This window comes from Pongo abelii, chromosome 9, assembly GCF_028885655.2.
Source record: "Pongo abelii isolate AG06213 chromosome 9, NHGRI_mPonAbe1-v2.0_pri, whole genome shotgun sequence".
Lineage (NCBI taxonomy): Eukaryota > Metazoa > Chordata > Mammalia > Primates > Hominidae > Pongo > Pongo abelii.
The window spans coordinates 67,825,362-67,840,458 of NC_071994.2; the positions used below are offsets into that span (position 1 = coordinate 67,825,362).

Consider the following 15,097-nt stretch of genomic DNA (forward strand, 5'->3'; position numbering starts at 1 on the left):
GGACTTGAGATCAAGACCAAGTTTAGGTAGTAAGAGGGAGCTGCAGGCAGCAAATACTAAAAGCTGAGAATTAAGATGGTTTCCTGTGCTGTTATCTTAAATACTTACTACTTTTAGGTATGGGTACATGTTGAACATAGGCAGCAGAACCATCTTCCAACTGAATGACCTGGCCATCTATGAGTTTTCCATCTAGAACAAAAGATTCAAGACAATAAATTGGCACAAACAAAAATTTTAAACTTTATACAATTTTCAAAATGATATCAACTATAAAAACATACACAACTTAAGCTCGTGTTCATCTTGATTCTTCCCTCAATGTTCTGAGGCAATTCAATAACACATCCAGTGATCCTACAGAAAGCAGAAAATCCTCCCTCAGCCATCCTTCCTCCCCTGCAATTTTCAATTAGATGAGGTCAAGAGGAAGAGTGGCTCATCACAGCAGGCTACATGAGTTGGACTGCTTATACCTTTCAGAGTCACTTAGAATCAGTGACCATGACCAGTGGGGAGTTGAAGCTGGGAAGACAGACAGATATGTCAGTGTATGTGAGGTCATCTGTCATTCTCATCCCTGAAGGCTATAAGACCCCTGTTTATGTATGCATGTGCTCAGTAGGTTTCCATAGAAACAAAGAGTTTTTGAGGACTTGGCGGTTTCCTGGAGCAAAGCAAACACTAATTCAGAGACAATGTTAGATAAGCAAAACCAAATGTCTTTTTTTTTTTTTTTGAGACAGAGTTTCGCTCTTGTTGCCCAGGCTGGAGTGCAATGGCATGATCTCAGCTCACTGCAACCTCTGCCTCCCGGGTTCAAGCGACTCTCCTGCCTCAGCCTCCTGAGTAGCCGGGATTACAGGCATGCGCCACCATGCCCAGCTAATTTTGTATTTTTAGTAGAGACAAGGGTTTCTCCATGTTGGTCAGGCTGGTCTCGAACTCCCGACCTCAGGTGATCTGCCCGCCTCGGCCTCCCAAAGTGTTGGGATTACAGGCGTGAACCACTGTGCCCGGCCCCAAATGTCTTTACTCTTACACATATTTGGTAAAAATATGAAATAATGACCCAAAGTAAAGAAGCAAGAAAGGTCTTACTAGAAAATAGGCCAGACATACTCCCTGCTCTCCTCTCTCCCACTAATTTTGACATCCCAGGGTATCTTCCAAATATCTCAAAGGACTACTCCAAATTATAAAAAAAAAAAAAAAAAAAAAAAAAAAGAATTAAACTAAAATGACTTAAAATCAACATATGCAATACAGCATCTTTAGGAGAGATAGGAAAGGTGGTATAGCTTCTAGGTGCTCCAACTCACAGTTATAAATCACTGGTATTAACCAATCAGCCATATGTGAGGCACATACCTTTAGAATTGTGTTGTATGTAAGCAGTAGAACCATCTGCAAGTGTTACTGCTTGCAAGCTTACGCCTTCCATATTTTCTAAGTTGTCACCATCTATTACAAAAAAATTAATATTTTTTTTAGACAGCTAGCATATGGACATGCTGATTAATTTTCTTTTAAATAAAGATCAGAAAAAAGGTAGACTGCTTAACTCAGACTCAAAATGAGATTTAGCGGCCAGGTGCGGTGGCTCACGCCTGTAATCACAGCACTTTGGGAGGCCAAGGCAAGTGGATCATGAGGTCAGAAGTTCAAGACCAGCCTGGCCAATGTGGTGAAACCCTGTCTCTAATAAAAATACAAAAATTAGCCAGGCGCGGTGGCATGCACCTTGTAGTCCCAGCTACTTGGGAGGCTGACGCAGAAGAACCGCTTGAACCCAGGAGGTAGAGGTTGCAGTGAGCCGAGATTGTGCCACTGCACTCCAGCCTGGGCGACAGAGCCAGACTCTGTCTCAAAAAAAAAAAAAAAAGTGAGATTTAGCACTTGCCAAAAAATAGGCTCGGAACAATGGCTCATGCCTGTAATCCCAGCACTTTTTGAGGCTGAGGTGGGTGGATGGCTTCAGCCCAGGAGTTCGAGACCAGCCTGGGCAACATGGTGAAACCCTGTCTCTACTAAAAATAAAATAATTAGCTGGGCACGCTGGTGGGTGCCTGTAGTCTCAGCTACTTGGGAGGCTGAGATGACAGGATGTCTTAAGCCAGGAGGCTGAGGCTACAGTGAGCTGTGATCATACCACTGCACTCCAGCCTGGGCGATAAAGCAAGACCTTGTCTCAAAAAAAAAAAAAAAAAAAAGAAAAAGAAAAAAAAGAAAAAGAAAAAAAATTCCCTGCCCTACTGTACCCACACCAAGATAAAAAATACACATAGAGGCTGAGCGCTCAGCGCAATGGCTCATGCCTGTAATCCCAGCACTTTGGGAGGCCGAAGCAGGTTGATTACCTGAGGTCAGGAGTTCGAGACCAGCCCGGCCAACGTGGTGAAACCCCGTCTCTACTAAAAATACAAAATTAGCCAGGCATGGTGGCATATGCCTGTAATCCCAGCTACCCGGGAGGCTGAGGCAGGAGAATCACTTGAACTTGGGAGGCAGAGGTTGCAGTGAGCCGAGATCAGGCCATTGCACTCCAGCCTGGGCAACAAGAGTAAAACTCCGTCCCGTTTCAAAAAAAAAAAAAAAACACCTCATAAAAAGACCTAGGTTTATATTGTTTTCTGCTATAAATCAGGAACTAGGAAGTTGTAAATTTTCTTCTTCCTTTAAGATAAATGATATTTTCAAACACATCCCTTCAAACACAACTGCTCACCTGCCACAGTGACTGCCTCTGTCAAGCACAGGGTAACATGTTGCGCCTCCATCCCTCCTCCAGGAAACTCTGTCATTCCCTGAGAATCTCGATTTATTTGGGCTAACAACATCTTCTACCTTGAAGAAAAATAAAGACACTTGGGAACAAAGAATGATACATAAGAAATAAAAGTTACAAAGAATATTTATGAACCACAAAAAACTGCTGAGGATGTAATGGTGTTGGAAATAAGATGAAATTTCACTCAATATGTAGGGTAAGAGTATTAGCCCAAAGTCCAAGGCATGCTTCTTATAATTCAGCAATTCAAACAGATGGGCACAATTTGTCAGTGCGCTTAGCAACTTATAAGTACACTGACGAATTGTACCCATCAGTTTCGTATGATCTCTAAAATTCCCATAATTAGAGTCCTTTGGGTTTAGCATTGCTGAGGACTCCCACTTAAAATGTGTCAGCATATTCTGTTGACTTAATCTTCAGAAATCTACCCCGAATCTGGCTACCTCTCACAACCTTCACCATTACTTCCCTGATCCAAGCCACAACCAGTCTCTCATCTGCATTACTGTAACAGCATCCTAACTTATTTCCCTGCTTCTCCATTAGCCTCCTACACTCTTCTTTTGACACAGCAGTCAGTGTCCTTTGAAGGGAAAAGTTAGCTCATGTCCCGCATCTGCTCAAAACCTTCTGAGGACTTCTCAGAGTAAAATCCCCAAATCCTTACACTGACCAATGAGGCCATTGATCTTGCCCCTCATTTCCTACTACTCACCATCTCATTCACTCCACTTCAGCCACACTGGCATCCCTGCTTTTCCTCAAGCATACTGGATGTTCTGCTGCCTTAGGACGTGTTCATTTGAGTTTCCTTCTGCCTGAAACATTGTCCCCAGTATCTTCATTACTCATTCCCTAACCTCTTCAAGTCTTTGCTCAAATGGAATGAGAGCTTCCCTGTCCATCCCATTTCAAACTGCACCTCCCAACTGCTCAATCATGGTAAACCCCGTCCTTCTTTTCCCCTCCATATTTCTGCACAGTACTTATTATTTAACAAATTACATGTATTTCCTTATTTAGTTTATCTATTTCCCCTTCCATAAGAATGGACAGAGATTTCTGTTTGTTTGCTCACTGCTGACTCTAGTGCCTAAAAAGTGCTTGGCCCATAGTAGAAGTACAATAGGTATAGAATAAATGGATGAATGGGCAACTCTTCTACCAATCACCAACACAACCTCCTTCTTCCCTTCTACCTCCAGGTCTCCTTACCTCTGTGGACCGTGGCTTATCTCAAACAGTAGCTGGGATAATTTAGCTGCCTTGGGCCAGGGAACTGAACCAGAGATGTCTTGAGGACCTTTCCAGGTCCAAAGACCTGACTTAGCATCAATATTTAAAAGAGCAATACACAGATAGTAGTAATAATTTGTAATTCGTTTTACGTTTAGGATTGCTTGAAGAATTTTGTCTTGGAAATACTATAAACTGTACCCTCATTAGACCAAAAGTGGGAACTACTGTTCAGATACACAAAAAGGTATCAGTGCTATGATAAAAGTCAGTCAAGGCTGGGTGCAGTGGCTCACACCTGGATTCACAGCACTTTGAAAGGCCAAAGCAGGTGGATCACCTGAGGTCAGGAGTTCGAGACCAGCCTGGCCAACATGGTGAAACCCTGTCTCTACTAAAAATACAAAAAAAAATTAGCTGGATGTGGTGGCACGCACATTTAAAGAAAAAAAAAAAGTCAAGGGGTGACCTTTTAGGTATGAAAGGATCCATAATCTATAACTGTTCATAGAACAAACTGAAACGTCATTTCCTTGGCACCTCCAAAAGCTGACAGAGAAGACTCAAAGTAACACCAGTACCCCACTGTTAAGACCCGTGGGCTGCATGCAGTGGCTCACACCTGTAATCCCAGCACTTTGGGAGGCCGGGGTGGGTGGATCACCTGAGGTCAGGAGTTCGATACCAGCCTGACCAACAAGGTGAAACCCCATCACTACTAAAAATACAAAAATTAGCTGGGAGTGGTGGTGCACGCCTGTAATCCCAGCTACTTGGGAGGCTGAGGCAGGAAAATTGCCTGAACCCGGGAGGTGGAGGTTACAGTGAGCCGAGATCACAACACTGCACTCCAAGCTGGGCAACAAGAGTGAAACTCCGTCTTGGGAGGGTGGTAAACAAAAAAAAAAAAAAAAAGACCCCTGCCGAGTATAAAATTAGCATAGGCTAATTTTCAGTTACAAAAAGACAAATACTGCATTACTCTACTTTTTTTTTTTTTGAGACGGCATCTCACTGTAGCCCAGGCTAGAGTGCAATGGCATGATCTCAGCTCACTGCAACCTCCACCTCACAGGTTCAAGCAATTCTCATGCCTCAGCCTCCCGAGTAGCTGGGATTACAGGTACGTGCCACCACACCTGGCTCATTTTTGTATTTTTAGTAGAGGTGGGGTTTCACCATGTTGGCCAGGCTGGTCTCGAACTTCTGACCTCAAGTGATCTGCATGCCTCAGCCCCCCAAAGTACTGGGATTACAGGTGTGAGCCACCGTGCCCAGAAAATATATGATATATGAGAGTTGAGTCTCACTCTGTCACCCAGGCTGGACTGCAGTGGCAGGACCCTGCAACCTCAAATTCTTGGGCTCATGTGATCCTCCTGCCTCAGCCTCCTGAGTAGCTGGGATTATAGGCACAAGCCACACACAGCCTTGAGTTATATTTAAACATAGCCAGAGTGTAAGCATGTTCCATTAATTATATATAATTCAGTGAAGTACAAAGTAATTAGAATGTGCTAGCAAATGAGATAAGAGTTCTCGCAGACTCCATATGATGCTAAGGGTTAAAGTATGGGCAAAGAGTTTATACTGCCAATTCTAATTGGGGCAGAATATCTTATTGGATAGGTGAAATGTTGAAACTTGAAGGCTTTGTGCAGTTCCAGGACTATTCAAAAACTGAATATATGAAACTGACTGGCAGGTAGGTAGAGCCTGATACCTTTGAAGTGACAACAGAGATAGGACCTACTAGGCTTAAAGCTAAAAATACCTGTCAAAAAAGAGCTGAGAGCAGAGACAAGAATTTAGAAACGAACATCTAGGTCTAGTCATTAGGTATCCCCATTTTGGTGACGGTTTGATCTCAACTGCTATTGATGTGAAAAAGAACAAAAAACACCTCTCTTAAACTTCAGTAAAGTAGCACTAATGGACATGGTTTAATAAGGGCACCCCATGCCCAGAGCAGTTTGGTAAGCATGCCCTGGTTTGCTTTCAGCAAAACTAGGGAATATGAGGAACAGATGTAGCAGAGAAAAGAAAGAGATTCTGACATATTCCAAACACCATTTCTGATGCTGCTCTGTTAAAAAGCATGTTATTTCAAAATTACAATGCTAGACTGTACTTTATTACCCCCAAGATTGAACACTGCATATGCTACTATTTTATCACCCAAATTGCTCATCGTGTCATAGGTAAGGAAAGCAAAGCATCATTAGACAATTGTGAAAATTATAGAAGGAATTCCTGACAGACAACTTTTTTTTTTTTTTTTGGAGATGGAGTCTCACTCTTGTCGCCCAGGCCAGAGTGCAGTGGCGCCATCTCAGCTCACTGTAACTTCCACCTCCCAAGTTCAAGCAATTCTCCTGCCTCAGCCTCCCGAGTAACTGGGATTACAGGCGCACACCAGCATGCCCAGGTAATTTTTTGTATATTTAGTAGAGAAGGGTTTTCACCATGCTGGCCAGGCTGGTCTCGAACTCCTGACCTCATGATCCACCCGCCTCAGCTTCCCAAAGTGCTGGGATTAAAGGCATGAGCCATTGCGCCAGCCAGCCATGATTTTCACCCTTTAAAATTTTTCTTGTTGGGTGTGATGGCTCACACCTATAATTCCAGCACTTTGGAAGGCTGAGGCGGGTGGATCACCTGAAGTCAGGAGTTTGAGAACAGCCTGGCCAACATGGCGAAACCCTGTCTCTACTAAAAATACAAGAAAATCAGCCGGGTATGATGGCGGGTGCCTATAATCCCAGCTACTCCCAGCTGAGGCAGGAGAATCACTTGAACCCAGGGGGTGGAGGCAGCAGTAAGCCAAGATCGTGCCACTGCACTCCAGCCTGAGCTACAGAGTAAAACCCTATCTCAAAAAAAAAAAAACCAAAAAAAAAAACTTTCCTTTTTCATCCCCTCACTTAAGAGTATTACACTATTGTTGGCCGGGGCGCGGTGGCTCACACCTGTAATCCCAGCACTTTGGGAGGCCAAGGCGGGTGGATCACGAAGTCAGGAGATCGAGATCATCCTGGCTAACATGGTGAAACCCCGTCTCTACTAAAAAATACAAAAAATTAATCGAGCGGTGGCACGCGCCTATAGTCCCAGCTATTCGGGAGGCTGAGGCAGGAGAATGGCGTGAACCCGGGAGGCAGAGCTTGCAGTGAGCCGAGATCGCGCCACTGCACTCCAGCCTGGGCGACACAGAGAGACTCCGTGTCAAAAAAAAAAAAAAAAAGAGTATTACTCTATTGTAATATTTAAAAGTATTACAATAATATATTTACTGCTCTCTGTACCATGTTCTCATCGTTTCAGTCTAATAACACTGTCAGCTATTTTATTGTGTTTTGTAGACCATTAAAATTTTCCTTGCAGGCTGGGCATGATGGCTCACCCCGGCAACTGCAGCACTTGGGGAGGCCAAGGAGGGAAGACGGCTTGAGGCCAGGAGTTCAAGACCAGCCTGGGCAACACAGTGAAACCCTGTCTCTATGGAAAATAAAAAAAAAGAAAAAAATTATGCCGGGAGTGGTGGCTCACGTCTGTAATCCCAGCACTCTGGGAGGCTGAGGTGGGTGGATCACCTGAGGTCAGGAGTTGGAGACGACCCTGGCCAACGTGGTGAAACCCAGTCATTACTAAAAATACAAAAATTAGCCAGGCGTGGTGACAGACGCCTGTAATCCCAGCTACTCAGGAGGCTGAGGCAGGAGAATCGCTTGAATCCGGGAGACGTAGGTTGCAGTGAGCCGAGATCACACCATTGCACTCCAGCCTGGGTGACAAGAGCAAGACTCCATCTCAAAAAAAAAGAAAGAAAAAAATTAGGCCGAGCACGGTGGCTCACGTCTGTAATCCCAGCACTTTGGGAGGCTGAGGTGGGTGGATCACCTAAGGCCAGGAGTTCAAGACCAGCCTGGCCAACATGGTGAAACCCCGTCTCTACTAAAAATACAAAAATTAGCCAGATGTAGTGGCAGGTGCATGTAATCCCAGATACTCAGGATGCTGAGGAAGGAAAATCACTTGAGCCTGGGAGCTAGAGGTTGCAGTGAGCCTAGATCTAGCCACTGCACTCCAGCCTGGGCAAACTCCCTCTCAAAAAAAACAAAAAAAATTAGCCAGACATGGTGGCTTGGACCTGTAATACCAAGCTACTTGGCAGGCTGAGGAGAAGGGAGGATCACTTGGGCCTGGGAGGTAGAGGCTGTGGTGAGCTGTGATTGTGCCACTGTACTCCTTCCTGGGAAACAGAGAGAAATCCTCCCAAAAGCAAAAAAAACAAAACAAACAAAAAAAAAACTTTTCCTTGCACACAATATTGTAATATAAACTTAAAACTTATAATAATAAGTCCTTTGGGAGGCCAAGACGGGCAGATTACGAGGTCAGGTGAAACCCTGTCTCTACTAAAAATACAAAAAAAAAAAAAAAAAAAATTAGCCAGGCGTGGTGGCGGGAGTCTGTAGTCCCAGAGGCTGAGGCAGGAGAATGGTGTGAACCTGAGAGGCAGAGCTTGCAGAGAGCTGAGATCACACCACTGCACTCCAGCCTGGGCGACACAGTGAGACTCCATTTCAGAAAAAAAATAAAATAAAATAAATAAATAAATAAATAAATAAATAAATAAAGTACCAGCCAGGCACGGTGGCTTGTACCTGTAATCCCAGCACTCTGGGAGCCGAGGCAGGCGGATCACAAGGTCAGGAGTTCAAGACCAGCCTGGCCAACATGGTGAAACCCCGTCTCTACCAAAAATACAAAAATTAGCTGGGCATGGTGGCGCGCTTCTGTAATCCTAGCTACTTGGGAGGCTGAGGCAGGGGAATCGCTTGAACCCGGGAGGCAGAGGTTGCAGTGAGCTGAGATTGCACCACTGCACTCCAGCCTGGGTGACAGAGTAAGACCCCATCTCAAAACAAATAAAATAAATTAAAAAAAAATAATTCCCAATAGCTTAACAAATCAAACATTTTCAGTTTTCCTGGTTTTATTCTCTAGCCCTTGCTATCCACACACATACATAATTTTTACAGCATTGTAATTATCATATACATAACATTTTGTATTCAGCTTTTTTCATTCCTATAAATTTTCCTAAGTTGTCAAAAATTCTTCACAATGATCACTTTTAATTCACATTTAACAAATTAATTACCCTTACAGGCCATTTAGCATTATTATTTTTTTTTTTTTTTGAGACGGAGTCTCCCTCTGTCACCCAGGCTGGAATACAGTGATGCGATCTCGTCTCACTGCAACCTCTGCCTCCTGGGTTCAAGCAATTCCCCTGCCTCAGCTTCCTGAGTAGCTAGGATTACAGGTGCCTGCCACCATGCCCAGCTAATTTTTTGTATTTTTTTAGTAGAGACGGGATTTCACCATGTTGGTCAGGCTCGTCTCGAACTCCTGACCTCGTGATCCACCCACCTTGGCCTCCCAAAGTGCTGGGATTACAGGCGTGAGCATTATTCTTATTATGTAATTAACACGCACCATTGATTGATTGATTGATTGAGACAGGGTCTTGTTCTGTCCCCCAGGCTGGAGTGCAGTGGTGCAATCTCAGCTCACTGCAACCTCCACCTCCCGGGTTCAAGCGATTCTGCTGCCTCAGCCTCCCGAGTAGCTGCGATTAAAAGCATGGGCCACCCCACCTGGCTAATTTTTGTATTTTTAGTAGAGACAGGGTTTCACCATGTTGGCCAGGCTGGTCTCAAATTCCTGACCTCAGGAGATTCACCTGCCTCAGCCTCCCAAAGTACTGGGATTATAGGCGTGAGCTACCTCGCCTGGCCTACAAACTTTTTTTAAAAATTAGCTGGGCATGGTGGCGTGCACCTGCAGTCCTAGCTACTCTGGAGTCTGAGGTGGGAGGATCGCTTGTGCCAGGGAGGTTGAGGCTGTAGTGAGCTGAGATCATGCCACTGCACTCCAGTCTGGGTGAGAGTGAGACCCTGTCTCTTAAAAAAAATGGATTTTTTTTTAATATCTATACACAAATACACACACACACACACACAGGACATCCCTAAATGAAACATGTAGGCATTTAAAAGAATGAGATCTATCTATCTGAAACAGTGAGAAACATGTCCAAGATATATGGTAAGTGGGAAAAAGCAAGTTGCAGAAAAGTAGATACCATATGATTGCATTCATGTATTTAAAAATGTATATAGTTGGGCCGGGCGTGGTGGCTCACGCCTGTAATCCCAGCACTTTGGGAGGCCGAGACGGGTGGATCACGAGGTCAGGAGATCGAGACCATCCTGGCTAACATGGTGAAACCCAATCTCTACTAAAAACACAAAAAATTACCCGGGCGTGGTGGTGGGCGCCTGTAGTCCCAGCTACTCAGGAGGCTGAGGCAGGAGAATGGCGTGAACCCGGGAGGCAGAGCTTGCAGTGAGCTGAGATGGCGCCACTGCACTCCAGCCTGGGCGACAGAGCGAGACTCCGTCTCAAAAAAAAAAAAAAAAATGTATATAGTTATCTGTATATGCTTGTATGAACATTTAAAAATTCAGTGCTTATCTTCCAGAAATGGAACTATGCTATGAGGGTGGAGGGAGCGGTTTTTTATTTTAAAAATAAAACCATGTAGTACAGGCACAGTTCAATACAGCCATGCCGTATTTCTGTGAAGAACACAATGAGTCCTTACTTCACAGCAACATTCCAACACACAGGAAAGGACTATGGACATTTTGCAAACCATGTATCTGATAAGGGACTTCTATCTAGAACATATAAAGTACTCTCACAACCAAATCATAATAAGACAAATAATCCAACTTTAAAATGGGTAAAGAATCCAAACAGACATTTCTCCAATGATTATAAATGATTGCTAGGCACAGAAAAAATGCTCAACATTATTAACCATCAGAAACATGCAAATCAAACCTACAAGAGACACCATTTCATCCACACTAGAAAAACTATAATCAAAAAGACTGATGATAACAAGTGTTGGTAAGGATATGGAGAAACTGGAACCTTTACACATTGCTGGGAGGAATGTAAAGGTGGTGCAGTCACATTGAAAAAGTTTTAGAGTACCTCAAAAGGTTGAACATAGTTACCATATGACTCAGCAATTCTATTCCTAGGTATTCTACTCCCAAGAGAAAGGAAAACCTATGTCCACACAAAAACTTTTGTACAAATGTTCATAGCATTATGCGTAATAGCCAAAGGGTGGAAACAACCCAAATGTCTATCAACAGATGAATGGATAAGTAAAATATACTATGTTCATACAATGAAATATCATTTGGCAATAAAAAGAAAGTATTGATACATGTTATAACATAAATGACCCTGGACAAGGCTACATACTATGTGATTCCATTTATGTGAAATATCTAGAATAGCAAACATGCAAACTAGTAGCGGGGTGGAGGGGAGAACTGAGAGGAAATGGGGAGTAATTGCTAATGGGTATAGTTTCTTTTGGGGGTGATGAATATGTCGCTAAATTGATTGTAGTGATGGCTGCGCAACTCTGAATATATTAAAATTCAACTTTTTTTTTTATACGGAGTTTCGCTCTTGTTGCCCAGGCTGGAGTGCAATAGTGCAATCTTGGCCCACTGCAACCTCCGCCTCCTGGGTTCAAGCGATTCTCCTGCCTCAACTTCCCAAGTAGCTGGGATTACAGGCGCCTGCCACCGTGCCAGGCTAATTTTTGTATTTTTCGTAGAGACGGGGGTTTCACCACGTTGGCCAGGCTGGTCTCAAACTCCTGACCTCAGGTGATCTGCTGGCCTCGGCCTCCCAAAGTGCTGAGATTACAGGTGTGAGCCACCACACCCAGGCTAAAATTCAACTAATTATCTTTTTTTTTTTCTTTTTGAGACAGGTCTGCCTGTCACCCAGACTGGAGTACAGTGGCACAATCATGGCTCGCTATAGCCTGGAACTCCTGGGCTCAAGTGATCCTCTCACCTCTGCCTCCAAGTACCTGGAACTACAGGCACACGTTGATTTCACTTAAAAATTTTTTTTTTGTAGAAACGTGGGAGGGCCGTCTCCCTATGCTGCCCAGGCCTAATTACATATTTTAAATGGGTGAACTGTAAGGTATGTGAATTACATCACTAAAGCTATTTTAAAAAATAAAGGCGGGCATCTGTAAAGGAAAAAAAAAAGGCACTCAAATATCTGTAGACAGCTGACTGCTCATAAAATTTCCAAATAGTGGACACTGACAATTAAAAAAAAAAAAAATTTCCAAACAGTCAAAATACGCCAGGATAAAATTAGCTATGCATCTTATGGGTGTTTCTGAGGGATCTCCTTATCACGTTATTTTCTTACCAAACGTAAACTTGATCTACATACTCAGCAAGAAAAAACATTAAATACTGCACCGTTTTTTGTCAACTACAGGAAAACACAAGTATCTTCTGGGTAAGATTCAGGACAAAGCCGACCACAATCTCGAACCTACAATTTCTCCCCACATCCTCACTTGATTATATCAGCTGATTTAGACACTTCCAAGGCAAAGGCTGACGTTGATTTTAAACAAATAATGGGCTGGCAATGGTATTCTTTCCTCTTTTTAACTTCGTTATTATGTGGAAAAAACAAATGTCAAAAGCAAAAGGGGAAGGAATAAAAACTGGTTTGCGTTCCACAATAATATGTTTCAAAGCGACTTATAAGGATTTGTTCACTCTTTCGGCCAAAACTGGAGAAAAGGGAGGATAAAATTGTAAATTTCTAATATCCGATGTTAGACCTCAGTAACCTTTTTTTTTTTTTTTAAATAAAAGAAAGGGTGAGGGGGAAACAATCTGCCCACGACACGCATGGGAGGGAATCGCTAGGTGAGACCGGCAGGCGGGGTCCTGGGAAGGCCTGGGCCAGCCCTGTCCCCGGCGCCCCCGCTGCGGCCTGGTGTGGCCCGTGGGCCCGGCGTCCCAGGCGGCGGAACTCTGCCTCGGCGGCGCCTAGGGACTCGCTCCGCGCGGAGGTCAGGCCGAGAAACGCGGCCAAGGTTCCCGAGGGCTCCACCCTCCCCTCTTTCACTCCCTCCCCTTGGCGGTCCCCTGAGGGAAACAGGCGGGGCGCATCGCTCAGAGACAAGTTGGGGGGGGTTGAGTCCTCAACGAGAAAAGCTCCGCCGCCTAGAGTGGCGGCCGCGGGTTATTAATAAACTCCGCTTCTGCCCAGACGCCGCTACCGCGGCCGGCCCATAGAATCGGCAAGGCCTGCGGCGAAGGCTGAGCAGCGGGAGCCGGAGCCCGGGCCCAAGCGGGCCCGCGCCGCCGCGCTGAGGGCGGCGGCCGGGCGGAGAATAATGCACACTGGGTAAAAACACATTTATATACGAACCTCCGAGAAAATTTTCCAACAATTCCTTCGTCCGACCACCATGCACCAGGACAGGAAACAGCCGTCCGGCCCCCAGGCCCCGCAACCCGCATAGTGTGTCTGAGGCCCGCCCCCAGCTTCCATTGGGCTGTCATTACATCACTCACAGGACGCTTCCGGTTTTCCATTGGCCCACGTTTGGTCGACGCGAAAGAAAACCGCCCTAGCCGCGCCCCCTCAACTGACGCCAGCCAAGCCTGACTTTACAGCCCGCCCCTGAGTGGCTCGCGCAAAGTGCAGAATCAAAGCTCCTGTGTCTGACTGGTTGACAGAACCGCTTATCCCAGACGGAACCCGCCTCACTGACTAGCGAGTTATACCGATTCTGGGGCCCCAGCGGGAGGCGCCATTTTGTAGCGAGGGAGGGAGGCTGGTCCTTGTGATTACCCGGGAGGGAGAAGGGGTGACGAGCGCCATTTTCCCCACAGGGGCGAGGAGGCGGCTTTGGTTCTCCCGGTGGGCTTGCCGGAGTGCGTTCTGCAGACCAGAAGGGCTTTGCCTGGCGATTGCTGAATGCTGAATAGCAGCCTGCTGGGAGGGAAGTCGAAGGGAGAAATAGGAAAGAAAGAGAGACCTGACCTCTCCCTGGAGGCTCTCAGTGTCGGCCGAGGCCCTTGGTCTTGCTCTAGGGCTCTGCATTCGCGAGAGCTGCCGTATGCCGGGGATTGGCTTCCAAGCCTGCCTGAGCTTCTCCAGTCGCCCGGGCATCGCCATGCGGTGGGAGGGTGAGCCTTCCTTTCCTGCTGAAATTCCGGCGGCTTGGCAACCGGCCGGGGGGGTCTTGGATTCCGCGGGGAGACACCACTGATGCTTTGTGCTTTCACGTAATTTGGATTCAAAAGTTGAAGGCGTCAGAACTGGTGTCGCTACGGTCTTTTGTATGTTCTTGTGTCCCTAACTAATAAAGGAAGGTCAAAAGGGTGGGAAAAGCATTCAGTCTGGTTCCCTAAAGTTACTAAGAATGGATACAAATTAGTTGTGGCCCTTGTGGTAATGCTTCTTGTAGCTCTTAACCCAGCCCTTTCTAAACCTTTGGATATACTTACTAGTCAGTTCCGAAGGTACTCAGTACAAATTTGCGTTGGCGCACCAGGCCGACTAAAGATGAGGTGGGTGTATTAGACTCAAAATTTCTGAAGTCGGCCAGGCCAGGGGGTAGAATTGAGCTACCAAGAGAATGAGAGTCTACCCTGTTGTAACAGATTTGGATCCTGCTTAGAAAAACAGGGAGAAAGCTGGATGATGTTTAACTTAATGTCTTGCATTTCAGACGATTATCGAGTGGACGGGGATAAATAAAAAAGATGTTACGGATAGCCCTCTAAGTGTGGATAGTAAATATTTTGATTTACAATTAAGCCTACTTTGAGGTGCAGACCCTAACCAACGGATAGTTGAGTAATAGGGTCCTAGACGCCAATAGAAAGAAAATAGGACTTTAAGCTTTGTTTAAACACATATTCTGTTAATAAAGAAGTTTAAATCAGTTCGGATTACTGTTGTTTTTTGTTTTTTGTTTTTTGTTTTGAGACGGAGTCTCGTCCTGTAGCCCGGACTGCAATGCAGTGGCACGATCTCGGCTCACTGCAACCTCCGCCTCCCAGGTTCAAGCGATTCTCCTGCCTCAATCTCCTGAGTAGCTGGGACTACAGGCGCCCACCATCACGCCCG

General features: G+C 45.3%; 1 protein-coding gene across 12 annotated transcripts in view; it reads right to left on the bottom strand.

Annotated features, from left to right (window-relative positions):
- The window catches only part of ZNF143 (zinc finger protein 143), a 66,297-nt gene extending 52,208 nt beyond the window's left edge, over nt 1-14,089 (bottom strand). For 2 of the 12 annotated variants that reach the window (XM_054524680.2, XM_054524679.2), the window contains exons 1-4: nt 13,388-13,493; nt 2,729-2,843; nt 1,372-1,464; nt 109-192 (exon numbers count right to left, since the gene is read on the bottom strand). In XM_054524680.2, coding sequence (XP_054380655.1) covers nt 109-192; nt 1,372-1,464; nt 2,729-2,843; nt 13,388-13,429 — 334 coding nt within the window. In that variant the 5' untranslated portion in view covers nt 13,430-13,493. Of the gene's footprint in view, nt 1-108; nt 193-1,371; nt 1,465-2,728; nt 2,848-3,509; nt 4,139-13,383; nt 13,551-14,005 lie in introns of those variants that run through there. The other 10 variants (XM_054524682.2, XM_054524681.2, XM_054524684.2 and 7 more) reach the window with 9 other exon arrangements.
- Nucleotides 14,090-15,097: the final 1,008 nt, after the last annotated feature.